Source organism: Tursiops truncatus, chromosome 1, assembly GCF_011762595.2.
Source record: "Tursiops truncatus isolate mTurTru1 chromosome 1, mTurTru1.mat.Y, whole genome shotgun sequence".
Lineage (NCBI taxonomy): Eukaryota > Metazoa > Chordata > Mammalia > Artiodactyla > Delphinidae > Tursiops > Tursiops truncatus.
The window spans coordinates 147,019,135-147,037,809 of NC_047034.1; the positions used below are offsets into that span (position 1 = coordinate 147,019,135).

The 18,675-nt window shown below is 48.9% G+C and overlaps 1 protein-coding gene across 1 annotated transcript; it reads left to right on the top strand.

Moving 5' to 3' along the window:
* Window positions 1-1,913: 1,913 nt before the first annotated feature.
* HECTD3 (HECT domain E3 ubiquitin protein ligase 3) lies at window positions 1,914-10,459 on the top strand. Its single transcript, XM_004328165.4, has 21 exons — window positions 1,914-2,355; window positions 2,511-2,671; window positions 2,912-3,004; window positions 3,084-3,219; window positions 3,504-3,619; window positions 3,704-3,817; window positions 3,962-4,044; window positions 4,487-4,652; window positions 4,880-4,961; window positions 5,597-5,779; window positions 5,932-5,984; window positions 6,165-6,229; window positions 6,389-6,492; window positions 6,761-6,880; window positions 6,973-7,062; window positions 8,066-8,272; window positions 8,515-8,644; window positions 8,728-8,802; window positions 8,930-9,011; window positions 9,155-9,226; window positions 9,402-10,459. The coding sequence occupies exons 1-21, from the start codon at window positions 1,987-1,989 to the stop codon at window positions 9,484-9,486; spliced, it is 2,586 nt and encodes an 861-aa protein (XP_004328213.1). The 5' UTR covers window positions 1,914-1,986; the 3' UTR covers window positions 9,487-10,459.
* Window positions 10,460-18,675: the final 8,216 nt, after the last annotated feature.

Here is an 18,675-nt window from a genome sequence, read left to right on the forward strand (position 1 = left end):
GTGAATTATGGAACCAAGTTGTACAGGGAACTGAAATAATTAAATATTTATATTACCTAGAAAGAGGCGGGCACTACAATAGGTGCAGCGATTACAGTGGAGAACAAGACATTTCCTTCCTTTAAGGAGCTACAGACATGCGGATACAGAGAAGTCAGCAATCACAATAGTAAATGTTTTTTGTTTTGTTTTGTTTTGTTTTTTGCGGTACGCGGGCCTCTCACTGTTGCGGCCTCTCCCGTTGCGGAGCACAGGCTCCGGACGCGCAGACTCAGCGTCCCTAGCTCACGGGCCCAGCCGCTCCGCGGCATGTGGGATCTTCCCAGACCAGGGCACGAACCCATGTCCCCTGCAGCGGCAGGCAACTCTCAACCACTGCGCCACCAGGGAAGCCCTCAATAGTAAATGCTTTAAAGGGAAAGAGCTAGAAGCAAGTAGCAAGGGCTCCATTTAACTGGGGAAAGCAGTGGGGTATTCCAAGCAGAGGGAACGGCATGTGTAAAGAGCAGACGAAAAAGAGCAAATGGCTTAATGGGAAACAAGATCAAGCTGGTGGAATTAAAGATGCTGGAGCTGTCTACAGAGTCCAGGTCATGCAGGCCTTTGTTAAGCGCATTTGTTCACTTTATCTTGTAGTAGTGTAATAGCATACAAATAGCTTGGAGAGAAGGGAAGAGAGGCACTGTGTTCCCAACTTATTAAGGAGAAATAAATGGAAAACTGTCATAATTACATGGGATCATTTCTTTCTTTCTTGATAACTTCAATTATTTGAAAACTATATCAAAACAAACTTTCCACCCAAGTGTCCATCAACGAACAGATAAACAAAATGTAGTGTGTGTGTGTGTATATATACACAATGGAATATTACTCAGCCATAAAAATAAATTATTGTGATACATGCTACAACATCGTTGTAACATGCTAAGTTAAATAAGACAGACACAAAAGGACAAATACTGTGTGGTTCCACTTATATGAAATATCTATAATAGGCAAATTCAGAGGCAGAAAGTAGAGTAGAGTTTACCAGGGACTGGGGAGTGGGGGCAATGAGGAGTCATTGCTTAAATGGTACAGAGTTTCTTGTTTGGGGTGATGAAAAGTATTGGAAATAGATAATTATACATTTAAAAAACGGTTAAGATTGCAAATTTTGTTATATATATTTTCCACTATTTTTTTAAATTAATGTAATATATCAAAAACCAGTGAGTCGTACACTTTAAATAGGTGAATTATAAGATGTGAGTTATATCTCAGTAAACTTTTAAAAGAAACGGGGCGGGACCAAGTTGCCTTTTCCTCCATGATTATACTTCACCAGCAGCTTCTGTCCATGTTTTTTTGCCTCCTCCCTAACCACATCGGCCTTTCCTCTCGTTTGGTTCAGAATTACTGGGAGAAACTGGATAATGATCACCAGTGTCCTGGGATTAGGAGTAACCACCAGGATCAAGCCTAAATGACTCAAGACTCCTGTCAGCAGCCGAGCTGGGGAGGGGGTTATTTTCCGAAACGTTTTAGTCACACTGCCCCTAGGATGGGGAGCCTGAGAGGATATCTAACAGATTTTTAAAGATTCTTCTGGTTGTAGTGTGACTCACTGGGGGCACGGAGGCAAAACAGAAATAGCTGTTGCAACTTTCCGGGCCAGATAGGATGGATGGTGGCTTGAATGGGGTAGTAGCAGTGGGGATTAAATGGTAGATGTAATGGGGTTTGGAGTGGGTAGATTGATCAGGTAGAAACTACTACTGAACTTGGGTCTGGTTGGCTGAGCGGGAGGCACAGAAACTGATAACAGGATTAAGTATTCGAGTACACAGGACAATACGGCGGGAACGTGAGGGGCGTTTAGTCCAGAACTTACGGCGAAGGCTGGCCGAAGGCGGGGCTGAAGGTGATGGGAAGCTTAGTCAGCCTTCCCGGCAGAAGCTCCTGGGGCCGGATCGCCCCTGGGCTTCTCTGGGCCACTAAGCTATGGCGGGCCCGGGCCCGGGCGCGGCGCTAGAGTCCCCGCGGCAGCTGCTGGGCCGCGTGCGCTTCCTGGCGGAGGCAGCGAAGAGCCTCCGCGCTGGACGGCCGTTGCCGGCGGCGCTAGCTTTCGTGCCGCGCGAGGTGCTCTACAAGCTTTACAAGGACCCGGCGGGACCGTCGCGCGTGCTGTTGCCAGTGTGGGAGGCGGAGGGCCCGGGGCTGCGTGTGGGAGCCACGGGCCCGGCCACCTGTACCGGCTCCGGGCCCCTCCGCGCCGCCCGCGACAGCATCGAGCTCCGGCGCGGCGCCTGCGTGCGCACCACGGGCGAGGAGCTGTGCAACGGCCACGGGCTCTGGGTGAAGCTGACCAAGGTGCAAAAGACCCGGGACCAGGGAAGCCCTTGGCTGGTCCCCTCCCCTCCCCCATATTGAGCTGACATAGCGTTCAGTGCCCTTTGCCTTGGGCTGGGCTGGGCTTGCCGCCGGCAGTTCCCTGACGGCTGTCCCTGTCTGTCGCGTCCCGGCAGGAGCAGCTGGCGGAACACCTGGGCGACTGCGGGCTGGACGAAGGCTGGCTGCTGGTGTGCCGCCCGGCAGAAGGCGGGGCCCGGCTCGTACCCATCGACACTCCAGACCACCTCCAACGGCAGCAGCAGCTCTTTGGAGTGGACTACCGCCCGGTGCTCAGGTCCTGCACTGGGAGGGGCAGGACTTGCTGTCATACTGCTGTGCCCTAGTGTAGCAAAGTCCGGGTGGTGGGATCTGGAGCGGAGGCAGGGTTTACAGCAGAAAGGGGCGGGGCCTGAAGGGAGCTGGGGTGGGGCTTCTGGAGGCGCAGTTTAGAGGAGCTAGAGCTCTGGAGAAGGCGCCAGGGTCTCCTGCTGCTCGCTGATGTCTCCACATCCCGTCCCCTATTCTGTGCGCACAGATGGGAACAGGTGGTGGACCTGACATACTCGCATCGCCTGGGATCAAGGCCTCAGCCGGCCGAGGCATACACAGAAGCTGTACAACGGCTACTGTGAGTGAGCTGGGATGGGATGGGGAGGAAGGAGCTCCAGGTCTGGGCCCGACCTAATTAGGGACTTGGGGTTGCTTAGCTATGTGCCCCCGACGTGGACCTACGAGTGCGACGAGGACCTGATCCACTTCTTGTACGACCACCTGGGCAAGGAGGATGAGAACCTGGGTAGCGTGAAGCAGTATGTGGAGAGCATAGACGTTTCCTCCTACACGGTGGGTGCTGGGACTCCTCCCGCCCCAAGCAAGATGTAGTCACATCTTGCTAGATCCAGAACTCTCACCTCTAGGCCAGGGCCAAATCTGAATCCCCACAGGCCATACTCAGTCCAACCCCCCATCTTGGAAGTCATGTAGGAACCCCTAGACACCTCCACCCATACCAGATGTGCTTCTAATCCAGCTCCACTGTACTTTCTCTCGTGCTCCCTGGCCTAAAGCACACCCCCAGTGCAGGGAGTGGGGGTAAACACTGATTCCACCTCTCTGCCCCTCCCCAGGAGGAGTTCAATGTGTCCTGCCTGACAGACAGCAATGCGGACACCTACTGGGAGAGCGATGGGTCCCAGTGCCAGCACTGGGTACGGCTTACCATGAAAAAGGGCACCATTGTGAAGTGAGTGGGCTCTGAGTAGGACAGGGTGGGTGAGCCACATGCCTGTGAGTGTAAAAGACCCATGTGCACCCTCTTAACCCACAGGAAGCTACTACTCACGGTGGATACCACAGATGACAACTTTATGCCTAAGCGGGTGGTGATCTATGGGGGTGAAGGGGACAACCTGAAGAAGCTGAGTGATGTGAGCATTGACGAGTGAGTGAACTGGCCTGGGGTGGGAGGTGGGACATGATCCAAGTAGTAGGATCTGGCCCACGTTGGAAGCAAAAGTTCAAGCGAGACCCCCAGCAATCCCTGAAGCCAAGGGGTCTCCAAAGTGCCTCACGTTCATCCTCTCAGGACCCTGATCGGGGATGTCTGTGTCCTGGAGGACATGACCGTCCACCTCCCAGTCATCGAGATCCGCATCGTCGAGTGCCGAGGTGGGGCTTAAGGCCCTAAGGAGGGAAAGGGAGCCCAGTGTGTAGATGGGGGTTAGCTGGCAGTGAGTGTGGAGAGAAAGCAGTGGGCTTGGAGTTGAGGTAAAGGTGATAGCTGAACTAACTAGGATCTGAAGCTTTGGGGCCCAAGCCGGGTGGAAGGTGCTGGGTAAGAGGGCTGCCTTAAAGCCATAGAAGTGCTTGGGCTCACCTGGAAGAGGAACGGAGTTGGGACCCTCAGGCATCCCCAAACTATAGTGGTGGACACAGGAACTAGCAAAGAATATAATAATCAGAATCAGGTTATAGGAGGGGATCCCAAAGGTCCCAAGTTTCTAGGGGCTAGGGGTAACAAAAGGCTGAGCATTAAGGAGTCTTCCTCAGGTCTGAGGGCCAAAAAGGCAGCAGGTGCAGTAAGTGATCTCACTCTAACTCCTTCCTCCAGATGATGGGATTGACGTTCGTCTTCGAGGGGTCAAGATCAAGTCTTCTAGACAGCGGGAACTAGGGCTGAATGCAGACCTGTTCCAGCCCACCAGTCTGGTGCGATATCCACGCCTGGAAGGCACTGATCCGGAAGTGCTATACCGCAGAGCTGTTCTCCTGCAGAGGTGGCTGTGGCCCTGGGCCAGTCAGGCCCTTCCTTGTCCCCCGTCCTGAGCCTTGTATGTCTGTGTGGAAGAGGCCCCCAAGGTCTTATACTGTAAGCTGTTCCACTTCAAGAGGCAGAGCAGTCCCTGGGCCTTGCCTTCTCCTGTCCCTGTGAGTTGGGGAGTGAGGGGGTTTCGCATCCATACCAAACTCTTCAGCTGCAGTTATCTTTACTCACCCACACCAGATTCATAAAGATCCTAGACAGCGTCCTGCACCACCTGGTACCTGCCTGGGACCACACGCTGGGCACCTTCAGTGAGATTAAGGTGAGCCTGACACATGCAGTGCTGGTCTTGGCATTGGGCACCCCCTTTCTGCTCAGGCAGTTGTTCACTCTTCATCAGAGAGTTCTTAGACCTACTCTAGGCCTGGGCTTTTGCTGGGCTCTGGGAACATAGGAAGAAAGCCAGACACAAATAGTGAAAATTTCGTGTTTGGGGTGCTGTTCCCCAGAGAGCATGTGAAACATACAGAGCTCGGGGAGGAGAGATAACAGCATGGACAGGGCAGGTGGCATAAAAGGTGGACACTGGGAGTTACCAGCAGCTCAAAATGACATGAGAGAAGCCTGCCCGTAGATGTGAGTATGACATGGGGATGAGGCTGGGAGAAGGTGGATAGGAAGCAGGCCCTGGTAGCAGACGGCCCTGGGGCCAGACTTTGTTCCTGGTCAGTGGAGCCACTGGAAAGGTTTTATGTAAGGAAATGACAAAGTTGGATTTTTTGTTTTAGAAAGCTCTCCCTGGTGGCCGGACTAAGGGAGAGACTGGAGGCAAGGACCAGGGATGGACTAGGCTTGAACTGGAACCATGGGATTAGGTCCAGGAATAGAGAAAGGTTCCAGGGCCTGGACAGAGGCTGACTGCCTGCTGGTCCTGGTCTGGCCACCTCTCCTCCCCAGCAAGTGAAGCAGTTCCTGCTGCTGTCACGCCAGCGGCCAGGCCTGGTGGCCCAGTGCCTGCGTGACTCAGAGAGCAGCAAGCCCAGCTTCATGCCACGCCTATACATCAACCGGCGCCTCGCCATGGAACACCGCGCCTGCCCCTTAAAGGACCCTGCCTGCAAGAATGCTGTCTTCACCCAGGTTTGGACCACCTGGGGTCAGACTGAGGGAGGGTCAGTAAGGGGCCTAGGGGGCTGGGCCAACAGGGACCTGAGCAAGGTCTTTGGGCAAGAGTGGGGCCAGGTCTTGACACAGACTTTCCCACAACTCCCTCCCCTTTCCCCTGCCCCCAGGTTTATGAAGGCCTCAAGCCCTCTGACAAGTATGAAAAGCCCCTGGACTACAGGTATGGCATGGGGGCGAGGGACCTGCTCAGGGTATACATGTACACGTGTATACCCACGCACTGCCTCTGGTCCTCTCACCATTACCCCTCTGTAGCCCCTACTCCTGGGTGGACTCTGGGCAGGTGCATCATTCTGAGCCTTGGCCCAGTGTGGTGACAGAGACCCACTCCTATTTACAGGTGGCCCATGCGCTATGACCAGTGGTGGGAGTGTAAATTCATTGCAGAAGGCATCATTGACCAAGGTGAGGCCCTAAGGGATGATAACAAGGGTCCAGCCCTACTTCGAGTGGTAGAGGCTTCTGAGATCACCAGCTAACCAGATAGGGGACTTGCTTATTACCCCATTATGGGGGCTGAGGCTCTTGTGTGCCCCAGCTGAGGGCGTCTATCTGTCATTTCAGGAGGTGGTTTCCGGGATAGCCTGGCAGACATGTCAGAAGAACTGTGCCCTAGCTCGGCGGACACCCCTGTGCCTCTGCCCTTCTTTGTCCGAACGGCCAACCAGGTAATCTCCCATCCCTATCTCCCAAATAGTTTCTGCTCTTCTGTCTCTGCGAACCTCCCAGGTACCGGGCTAAGCTAGAGAGGGGGCAGAGGAGAGACTGAGTTGCCTGGGGCAGCCTCTGGACAGGCAGGGAAGGAGGAGCCATTGTATATTCAGAGGGATCATTCAGGGCCCCCAGTGGAAGGTGTTCAGGGAAGTCCCTGAGTCATCTGGGGCAACAAAGTAGGGTCCATCCCATGCCGTGCTGACAGCTCTGTCTCGGGGACAGGGCAATGGCACGGGTGAGGCCCGGGATATGTATGTGCCCAACCCCTCCTGCCGAGACTTTGCCAAGTACGAGTGGATCGGACAGCTGATGGGGGCTGCCCTTCGGGGTAAGGAGTTCCTGGTGAGTAGCCTATTCTGCACCCCACCAGATTAATCCTGGCCGGCCAAACCTGGGCAGCTCAGGGTGAGAAGACAGTAGTATTTGTCTCACAGGTCCTGGCTCTGCCTGGTTTCGTGTGGAAACAGCTCTCTGGTGAGGAGGTGAGCTGGAGCAAGGATTTCCCAGCTGTGGACTCTGTGCTGGTGAGTTAGGGCCTAGAACCAGTGTTTCCTCTGCCCAGCCCCCAAGGTTGCTGCTCCCCAGGGCTGTCCTGAACCTTCTCCTACCACATACATGCTCCCTCTCCAATCCCATGTACTCCAGTAGCTTCAACTACTGTCACTATTCTGGTGACCCCTACTTCCTTATCTCTAGCCCCAACCTCTCTCCTAAGCCTGGGGCTATATATGCATTTACCTGCTGGACATCTGTCCCAACAAGGCACCTCGGGATCAACACACTCTTCATCCTCTCCCCAGTCTACTGCCCTCTAGGGCTCCCTGTCTCACAGTGGCACCACCACCCACCCCTCCCCATGCCAAGCCCTTTCAGGGTCCTTCTGCACTCCTCCTTCTCGCTCACCTCCCACATTCTGTCACATCTGCCTCTGGAATCTGTCCACTTCCTCCATCTCACTACTTTCCCTCTAGTTCAGCCACTTTCATTTCTGACCCAACCACTGACTGCAAAAATTGTCAGTGTCCCTGTCTCCATTCTTACCCATCTGATCTCCAGCATCCAGAGTAATTCATTTCACTCTCCCTGTTTAAACCCTTCAGTAAATCCACTCTGGGCTTAGGATAAAATGCAGAGTCTGGAAAGGCCTTACATGACCCCTGTATCTCTGGACACCTGGTTCATGATCAGGCTCCAGCCAGACAGATTCCTAAGGCCTTTTGCTCTTTCCACCTTTTTCCAAGATGTTCTCTCTCCTGACTTCCTGGTGGCCCAGCCAATTCCCAGCCATCATTTGGGTCTCAGCTTAGCTGCCACTTCCTCCAGGACACCTTCCTGATCTCCAAGCCCGGTTAGGCATCGTCTTGATGCTTTCACAGCCCTTGTACTAACCCCCTCACTGCCCTCATTGCCTGCGTGAGGACTGCCTTGCCTGGCTGCCTCTCCTGCTTCCCTGTGAGCTTCTTGAGGAAAAACAAGGACTGTCTCTACAATGAAAAGATGACCTTCCTGCCTCTCTTCAACCCCCAGGTAAAGCTCCTGGAAGTGATGGAAGGAATGGACAAGGAGACATTTGAGTTCAAATTTGGAAAGGAGCTAACGTTCACCACTGTGCTGAGTGACCAGCAGGTGGTGGAGCTGATCCCTGGGGGTGCAGGCATCGTGGTGGGATTTGAGGACCGTTCCCGTTTCATCCAACTGGTGCAGAAGGCACGGCTAGAGGAGAGCAAGGAGCAGGTACTACCCAGAGGCCAGTGGAACAGAGAGCTTTGGGCTCGTTATAGCCAGAGCCCAGCCTGATAGGCCACCAGAACCCAGTCCCAAGAATTCCGGCCCCCACCATCCCTCTGCCCCACATCCCTGCTGATCAGTGAAGTACAGACACATTGTCTCCATGAGTGGAGGCCAAGGGTCCCCACCACACACTGAGCTGGGAGTTGTGCCCTCTTCCCCAGCCAGGCCCTTTCCCTCCTCCACAGGTGTCAGCCATGCAAGCAGGTCTGCTGAAGGTGGTGCCACAGGCTGTGCTGGACTTGCTAACGTGGCAAGAGTTGGAGAAGAAGGTGTGCGGGGACCCAGAGGTCACTGTGGATGCTCTGCGCAAGCTCAGTGAGTGTGGGGCAGGGCAGCGCAGTCCCGGGGTGGGGCTTAAGGACCTAAGAATTAATTCCATCTGGTTTTGTCCCCACCAGCCCGGTTTGAGGACTTCGAGCCATCTGACACACGGGTGCAGTATTTCTGGGAGGCACTGAACAACTTCACCAACGGTCAGTGGAAAGGGCAGAGTAATGTCTGGGTTCGGACTCCACTCCTGGGATACAGAGACAGGGCGGAAGCTGAAGAACTTCTTCCACCACCAGCACACGGGCACTGATTTCCTTCTCCTCCATCTAGAGGACCGGAGCCGCTTCCTGCGCTTTGTCACAGGCCGCAGCCGTCTGCCAGCTCGGATCTACATCTACCCGGACAAGCTGGGGTGAGTGCGGATGGGGAGGGGAGGTCCAGTCGAAAGAGGCTGTGGCTGGCCTTCTGCCCTGCCCCACAAACATATTCACGTGTCAGACCCCTGCCCTGTGCCCCTGCAATTGTTTCTGATCTTTGGTCCCTCCACGCCCCCAGCTATGAGACCACAGATGCGCTGCCTGAGTCTTCCACCTGCTCCAGCACCCTCTTCCTACCGCACTATGCCAGGTGGGTTTCCTAGGTTCCAGCCTGGGGAGTGGGGGGCGGGGGCGCGGGGGAAGGGTGGCATCCTAGGGTGGAGGAGGGCTTCAGGTACTGGGTGCAAAAATTGGAGCCACAAAGCCCCTGGTTGTGAAGGAGGGACCTCTACGCCTGGCGCTGATCAGCTCCCTGCCCCCTGCAGTGCCAAGGTGTGTGAGGAGAAGCTCCGCTACGCTGCATACAACTGTGTGGCCATCGACACCGACATGAGCCCTTGGGAGGAGTGAGTCGGCGCCAGGGGGCAGCCGCGGGCCGGCAGGACTGGTCCTGCGCAGGTCCCACTCGCCTCGCCCAGGAAGCCAGCGCACTCCGCCCTTGCGTGCGGTTGGAGTGGAGCAGTGGGTTGACACTGGTGGCCCAGCCCCGCAGACCCTCAAGCCCTACACGTGCTCGGGTTGCTCCCAGCATTATTTCGCATCTGTGAGAGGAATCTTCCACAAGCCCAGCAAAAGCTGCCAGGCCTGAGCTACTTGAAGGGGGCCTTCTAGCTCCCCACCCTGTGGACTTCGCTTCGGGTTCCAGCTCATTTTTTTCTCTCCTTGTTCTTCTCTGGTTTCAGCCTGGACTCAAAGCTAAAAACTCAGGGGGAGAGGGGAGGATGGAGGCTCCTCCCCAAACAAGGCTCCAGGGATGGATAGGGAATGATGGCCATCCTCCTTGGTCACCTGAACCAAGGATGAAGAAACTGCTGAACACCCTCTCCCTCACATATTGGTCTTTTCCTCCTCTCCCTCCAACCCCAAGGTGTGAGTTCTGACTTTCTTTCTCCAACTAAGTCTCAACTGACAAAGTGCCACCACCATCCCTGGCTCAGAACATACATGTATCCAAGATTCAACATTAAACATACATGTATCCAACATTAAACATACATGTATTCAACATTAAACATACATGTATTCAACATTAAATCTATACTACCACTGCCACCCCGTATTCATCACTTCTGCATCACCTCCAGCCTGACTCCCTGTCTGCTGTCTTACTCCCAGGACTTTGCACAGGCTAAGGCCAGTTATGTCCTCTCTGAAATCTTCAATAGCTCCTCTTTACTCAACTCTAAAATAAAGCCTAGACTTTAAACCTCCACCTAGGCTTTATGCACGTCCCTGCCCCAGCCCTCCCTCCCTTAAGGGCCTCCACGACACTCCATCAAAGAAGCTCTCGTACGTGGGAAGGTTGAATAAATGGATGAATTCATTCCTTCAGAGTGCGTTTATTGGGCTCCCGAGGGATGTTAAAGAAGACCGTTCCAGGACTTCAGGGTCCTGCTGGGAGCAAAGGAGATGTGTGTCAACGTGGGAGTGGTGGGGCTTCTCAATGGCAGAGATGAAATCTGGAGCTAAGCAGGGAAATAAGGCGTCCTCTGCCCAGAAGGGGGAAAGAAAGCTGGACAGGCATCTTCCGGGATGGGTGTGGTGATTCAGAGGATGGGAGTCCACCACCTTCAGTAACCAGGTGGGCAGAAGAATATGACCTCCTAGAGGACAGAGCCTTGCAATGGCTGAGAGACACCCGAATCAGGATGTGACATAAGAGGAGGCAGCGGCACTGCCACCCACCCCCCCACCCCGTCTCCAGGTACCACACAGCTAAGGTGCAGTCTAGAAGAGCATCCGTGCGTGTAGAGTACCCCCGAGAAGTCGTGCTCTCCCATCGCTTCTCCACGCCGTCCTCTAGGGCGCGCCCTGACACTGCCCTGGTGGAAAACTCGGCCTTGGTTTTGAGCGCCTCCCCTGGGGCTGTGCGCACCCCGAAGACTGCCTCCCCGTAATTCGGAGTCTGACTCTCCAGATGAGCCTCGCCGTCAGCACTCGCCTTACGGCTCCCCGACCGCTGCGCCTTGGGTGGTCCACAGGAGACGTGCCCCCTCCTCCGGCAGCCCCTTTCCGCCCAGGGAGCTGGAGGCGCAAGAGCCCCAGAGGCCGCGACTCCCCCGCAGCTCGGCTTTCCCGCCAAGCTCCCGCCGACTTGTCCCGCCCGGTGGGCGCGCCTTCCCCCTTCTCTCCTCTTCAGGGAAGGGCGTGGCCAGCACGCGCCTGCAGGAGGTAGTCCGTTTCTGTCTGGTACCGGCCACATGAGTCTTTGGTCTCTCTTTTATTTTGTAGCTTGCTCTTCATTCATTCATTCATTCATTCATTCATTCAGTGACTGCATGGAACAGCTGTGTCAGGCACCACACTAGGTGCAATGGATAAAACGGTGGCTCAACAGATAATTTTGGCCCTCTTGGGATTTAACCTTTAATGGAAAAGACATATATTAAACAGATAATGGCATAAACAACATTTAATAACATTTACGTAAGCGCTCCAAAGGAGAAATGAAAGGTTTCATGAAAAGAACAGGATGATTCTAACCAAAGTGGCTCAGAGAAATGCTAAATCCTTAGGGAGAATAACGGTACAAAGGCCAGCTGAGAAGCATGTTAACTGGAGTGTGAAGGGAAGAAAGAAATAAGACTCCAGCCTTGGAGACTCTTTGAGGGTTTTGCATTGAGCAGCCATGAGAGGGTTAAGCAAGGGAGTGACATGATTAGATTTGCCTTTGGCAGCTGCGTAAAGAATGAGTTGACAGGGAGAGAAACTGGAGGCAAGGAGGAATCCAAGCAGGAAATAATGGTCCCTGGAACAAGGCGGATACTCATTTTAACCATTATTTTTATTGGCTGCATTGTATTACATTGTAAGGAATTTCATAACTTTTATTCATTTAAAACCCTCTACAGATGGACATTAAGGTTGTTTACAAATTTTCGTATTGAAAATTACAAATGTTATAATAAACATCCTCATGCAGGTACTTCCCTGGTGGAGCAGTGGTTAAGAATCCACCTGCCAATGCAAGGGACATGGGTTTGAGCCCTGGTCCAGGAAGATCCCACATGCCACGGAGCAACTAAGCCCATGCGCCACAACTACTGAGCCTGTGCTCTAGAGCCTGCGAACCACAACTACTGAGCCCACAAGCCACAACTACTGAAGCCCATGCGCCTAGAGCCCATGCTCCACAACAAGAGAAGCCACCTCAATGAGAAGCCCACACACCGCAACTAGAGAAAGGCCGTGCATAGCAATGAAGACCCAACGCAGCCATAAATAAATAAATAAATGAACTAAAAAAAAAAAATCCTCATGCATTTATCCTTGCCTACCTATTTATTTTCTTAGACTAAGTTCCTAAAATCACTTCATCAATCTGCCATATTGCCCTCTAGGAAGGATGTAACAGTTTTCACTCCCTTTATTATCTATTTCCTAAACTCTTACCAACCTTGGGCATTTAGTTTAATGTGCAGAAAAATTATATGATTTTTATTTTAATTTGCATTGCTTTGGTTATTTACTATATTGAACAATTGTTTTTCTTCTTCATGAACTGCTCTTTATGTATTTTTGTCCATTTTTCTATTGTTTTCATTATTCTTTTCTTATTGATTTATAATCATCTTTGCATAGTACTAATATAAGCACAGCAAAGCACTGTGCTAGATGCTATATGTTATCTTGTTTTATCTTCTCAACAACTCTATGAAGTAAGTACTATTATTATGCCCATTTCCAGATGAGAAACCTAGAGCAAAGATTAATTAGTAAATTGCTCAGGGTCACGTAAGTAGTAAATGATGAAGCTACAATTTGGATTGTTGTCTGCCAGCTCCAAAGCCCGCTGACATGTTAACTAAGGCACTATGCCCTGTATATTAACCCCCTGTTGTGTCAGGTGTTATAAATATGTTTTTCCAGTCTGTACTTTGCCATTTAATTTCATATATGTTCTTTCCTAATATACAAAATTTTAAATTTTTATGAATTAAAATTCTTTTTCTTTATGGAAGAAACCATATATTGGATACACACCACAGGAAGGCAATAGAGTATACTAGTTAGGAGCACATTCTCTAGAGTTAGCTTGCCTATATTCATATCCTGGCTTAACCACATGTTGACCATGGGCAGTAGACAACAGCCACAGGTTTTCCAAATCCTTTGCCAGTTTCCTCAGCTTCCTTTTTTTTTTTTAACAGTAATTTAAAAAAAATATTTATTTATTTAGGCTGCACCGGGTCTTAGTTGTGGCACGCAGGATCTTCGTTGTGGCACGCACACTTCTCACTGTGGCATGCAAACTCTTAGTTGTGGCATGCATGCGGGATCTAGTTCCCTGACCAGGGATCAAACCCAGGCCCCCTGCATTGGGAGCGCAGAGTCTTACCCATTGGACCACGAGGGAAGTCCCTCAGCTTCCTTTTGTGAAGTACCTGTCCTTTACCATTGCTTTGAAATGCTGCGTTTTCACGTGCTTATCATCATTGTATGCTAAATTTTAATATATAAGAAATCTTTGTTTTGCACAGTAGTGCCAGGCTGTAAAAATGATCCTGCACTTTGAAACCGTGCAAAGAGATCTTAATAATCAAGTGGGGGGAGAGGCTTCCCTGATGGCGCAGTGGTTAAGAATCCACCTGTCAATGCAGGGACACAGGTTTGATCCCTGGTCAGGAAGATCCCACGTGCCGCGGAGCAAAAAACCCCGTGCGCTGCAACTGCTGAGCTTGCGCTCTAGAGCCTGTGAGCCACAACTACCGAGCCCACATGCTGCAACTACTGAAGCCTGCGCACCTAGAGCCCGTGCTCCACAACAAGAGAAGCCACCTCAATGAGAAGCCCGCGCACCGCAACAAAGAGTAGCCCCCGCTCACCGCAACTAGAGAAAGCCCGCGCACAGCAACGAAGACCCAAAGCAGCCAAAAGTAAATAAATAAATAAACAAAAAACCAAATAAATAAATAACTTTAAAAAATAATAATAATCAATGTGGGAAATTACCACTCTTCCATGACAAATGTTTTGTTAAAACATTAAAAACTCTCCTACAATTATAAATGTACAAGGAAACGAAAAACTAGTAAAACTAATAGTTACTTAGTACATTGAAATCTAAAGCATTTAGAAGATTTAAGAATTAAATTTCTTTCTTTCTTTGTAAAACGCTTATCAAGAGCAGTTTGAACAGTGCTTGCCTCTTTTTTCTTGCCTTGTAATATGGAGCAAGCATCTACTCTAAGTCTTGGTGAATGGTCATACTCCTCTCTAAGTTTAGATCACCTTCCAGCATTTTATTCTTTGTACTTTCAATCTCATGAAATCTCTCTGAGAATTCTTTTCATGTGAAGTTGTTGCTGACATCACTTCCTCTGGGACAACTTCATCCTTTTTGTCACAGCCACTTGCCTCATTTATATGGATAAGCTTGCCCTCACTAAGTCCTTCTGGCTGCATATCTATACTCTTTCAAGACAGAAGTGTTAACTTCCCCATGATACAACTCCATTTATGCTCAATTTGAATTTCACTTCCAGCATTATCACTTCTCATTTATTTGCTGCACTTTCATTTTGTTGGCCAATTCTCAATTATCCTTTTTTCTTTTTAATGTCACATGGGTTTATCACTGGAAGACAAGGAAGCAACACAACTATATTCTTTGCTGTCTATGAATGAACTGAATAAGAGATGTGCAGTGACTAATTACCAACAGACTTTAAAAAGTGACATGATTGTTCATTCATGGATGCACATCCAACATGATCCAAGTTGATTCTGACAATTTGCATTTATGGAGGAGAGAATTTTTGGAGGAACTTCACCATTTTTACTGATGTCACTTGTTCCTTTTGTATCTGTTTCTGAATTTATTAGATAGAAAGTTGTGGAAAAGGATTTCCCTGATGGCGCAGTGGTTAAGACTCTGTGCTCCCAATGCAGGGGGCCCGGGTTTGATCCCTGGTCGGGGAACTAGATCCCACATGCATGTCGCAACTAAGAGTTTGCATGCCACAACTAAGCTGGTGAGCTGCAACTAAGGAGGCCTCAAGCCGCAACTAAGGAGGCCTCAAACCACAACTAAGGAGCCCTCAAGCCGCAACAAAGACCTGGCACAACCAAATAAATAAATAAATAAAATATTTTTTTTAAGTTGTGGAAAGATTTAAATGAGACATAGATCACAAATTTCAATAACCTCTATAAAATTCTAAGACTTTATGCTGTCAATATGGTGTTCTCCCTCTCCCTGTCCCTCCTCCCTGCCTAACTTCTTCATATTCCCAAAGTACTTATCACCTTTTAGTATATGGTACAGTTTACTCATTTATTATTTAAGCTTCCTTATAATTTATGCTGCCTCTCCCTGCTACAATGAAGGCTGGATCCTTTTTTGTTCACTAATATCTTCTAAGAGCCTAAAACTATTCTTGGCACATAGTAGTCACTCAATAAATAGTTGTTCAATAAATAAATGAACTGTGGCCAATAAACCATACTTTTCAATTTAAAACCAAGGAAAATCAGCCATCTGAAAAGTTTTTCAATAAAGGAAGAAAATTTAAAAGTTGATTAAATCACTTATTTTTAAAGTTGGCCCATCAGTTTAGAGCATAAATGTCTAGATTCTGACCTTCAAAACCACCAACAATGAAAATTCTGTGTGCTTGAAAGGAAATATTGAATTCCTAGTTAATGAAGTTTCTTTCCAAGCTCTTTATGTAAACACTGGAGCATCATTTGGTCTCTAACTTGTCATGAATCTATTAGGAAACTGCTGGGCTTATGTACAAAAATAAAACACAAATATTTTGGGACCTGCAATTGGTTGCCAAAGTAGAGTTTCTCTTTTCACTTTTATCTTTCACTCAGCACTCTAAGAATAATAATCCCCTGCCCCACTGACAAGTCCTCAGCCAGATGGAGTAGATGAATATTGTGATGTGGCCAGTAAATTCCCAAAGAGAGATCTCTTGCAGACCGTGGGAAGAGTATTTCTGAGCCAAGGCCCAACTTTTGAAAGGTTTCTTTTGTCTCCCATAGTTTAAGGAGAACTTTAGAGCTTGACCTTCTTAAACTGTTTCCCCACCACATACAAACACATACACATAAATGTCCCTTAGGGAAGAAATGTGAACAGGAAACAAACATTATAGGGAATAGCCTGTATTCAATAAGCATTTATTAAATACTTCCTATGTAATTAATAATTAAAAGTAAATAATAAGAATGAGGCTAGGCATGAGGGCTAATAGTGTAGATTGACTTAGTGAAAAGAAGTGTTCCGAAGAAGAGATGTTATCAGCGACCCAGGCCCTCAGCCCAGTTTTCCTACCACCAAATCGGAGGACAAGGGGAAATTTCTGAGAAATTTCTAATTTGTTTAATATTATTACTTAGCATGTCCCAGATCCTGTGCTAGGATCTGTGGAGAGAGAAGTAAATAAGATACAGCCTTTGTCCTTAGGGGGCTCCCAGTGTGATACAGAAGACATGAAAAAGGAGATGACAATCCTTTGTGGTGAGTGCCATAATGTAAGGACTAGAAGCAGTGGGAGCCAGCAAGAAGTCCATGAGGCAGCAGTTCTTAAAGTAAGCTCCGTGGACCTCAGCGAGTCCCCAAGACCCTTTCAGGGGATCTATCAGGTCAAGGCTATTTTTTTTTTTTTTTTTTTTTTTTTTTTGCGGTACGCAGGCCTCTCACTGCTGTGGTCTCTCCCGTTAAGGAGCACAGGCTCCGGACACACAGGCTCAGCAGCCATGGCTCACGGGCCTAGCCGCTCCATGGCATGTGGGATCTTCCCGGACCAGGGCACGAACCCGTGTCCCCTGCATCGGCAGGCGGACCCTCAACCACTGCGCCACCAGGGAAGCCCCAAGGCTATTTTTATAATAATACTAAGACACTATCTGCCTCTCTCACTGCACTGATATCTGCACTGATGGTACAAAAGCAATGGTGGATAAAACTGCTGGTGCTTTAGCATCAATCAAATCAGAGATATCAAACTGTATTAATAGTCACTGTATTCTTCACTGCCACACACTTGCAATAAAAATTAAAATAAAAAAATAAAGTAAGTTTCACTTAATGTCTTTGATGAGGCAATAAAATAATTTTATTAAATCTTTGTCCTTGAGTACACATCTTTTTAATATTCTATGTGATGAAACAGGAAGTACACATGTAAAACTTCTGTGCATATATGAAAGAAGTATGATAGTTGTCTCCAGAAAATCACTTGGGCCATTGTTTGATTTTTGAACTACTGCTTTTTTCACAAAACACTATATTTACTTGAAAGAACAACTGACAAACTGTGGACAAAAGATTAACAAAAATGAGTGAATCGGGCTTCCCTGGTGGTGCAGTGGTTGAGAGTCCGCCTGCCGATGCAGGGGACACGGGTTCGTGCCCCGGTCCAGGAAGATCCCACATGCCGCGGAGCTGCTGGGCCCGTGAGTCATGGCCACTGAGCCTGCGCGTCCGGAGCCTGTGCTCTGCAACGGGAGAGGCCACAACAGTGAGAGGCCAGCGTACCGAAAAAAAAAAAAAAAAAAAATGAGTGAAGTAAGCCAGTCACTTCAAAGAAAACCACTAACAATGATAATATTTGAGCTTTCAAGAGAAAATCAGAAGTCTGGGAAAGTTGTATTTGTCATCACAAGCTTGCCAACATTTTTAAGGACTTTTCTAATGAGATTGGTGGTGATATTAACAAATGTGACTTTAAAAATATTGTATAATGAGTCAACATTAGGAAGATCTACATAACCTAGTGAACCAGTATTTTATAAATGATCAATGCATCAAGTTGCAAAATCATGCATGGGTAAAATGCCCATTCAAAATGCAAGTATTATAACAGAGTACAAAATGGTCATTGATATAAATGATTCTACATTGCAACTAATCTTTAACCAACTACCACTTACTGAGTTTGGTGTGTAGTATCGAAGAATACCCACATTATCTGACAAAGGCTATTAAAATATCTTTCCCTTTTCCAACGGTGTATCTGTGTGAGGTCGGGTTTTCATCACCCAAAACAACTGATGAGAAAATTCAGCTGTTCTCTATTAAGCCAGACATTAATGAGACATGCAAAAAGATGAATGAAACCATTGCATTCTTTCACTAATTTTTTTGCTTTGGAAACATAGTTATGTTTTCATTAAAATGTTACTGTTACCATGTAATAGGTTTAATTGTTTCAATTTTTTATGAATTACTGTTTTTAAAATTTCTCAGTTTGAATTTTTAATATGATAGATATCAACAGATATAATCTATACAAACAAACGTTCTTTGGGGTTCCCAATCATTTTTTTTTTCCAGAAATTTATTTTATTTATTTATTTTTGGCTGCATTGGGTCTTCGTTGCTGAGCGCGGGCTTTCTCTAGTTGTGGCGAGCAGGGGCTCCTCTTCCTTGTGGTGCATGGGCTTCTCATTGCGGTGGCTTCTCTTGTTGCAGAGCACGGGCTCTAGGCGCGTGGGCTTCAGTAGTTGCAGCATGAGGGCTCAGTAGTTGTGGCTGACGAGCTCTAGAGCACAGGCTCAGTAGTTGTGGCGCATGGGCTTAGTTGC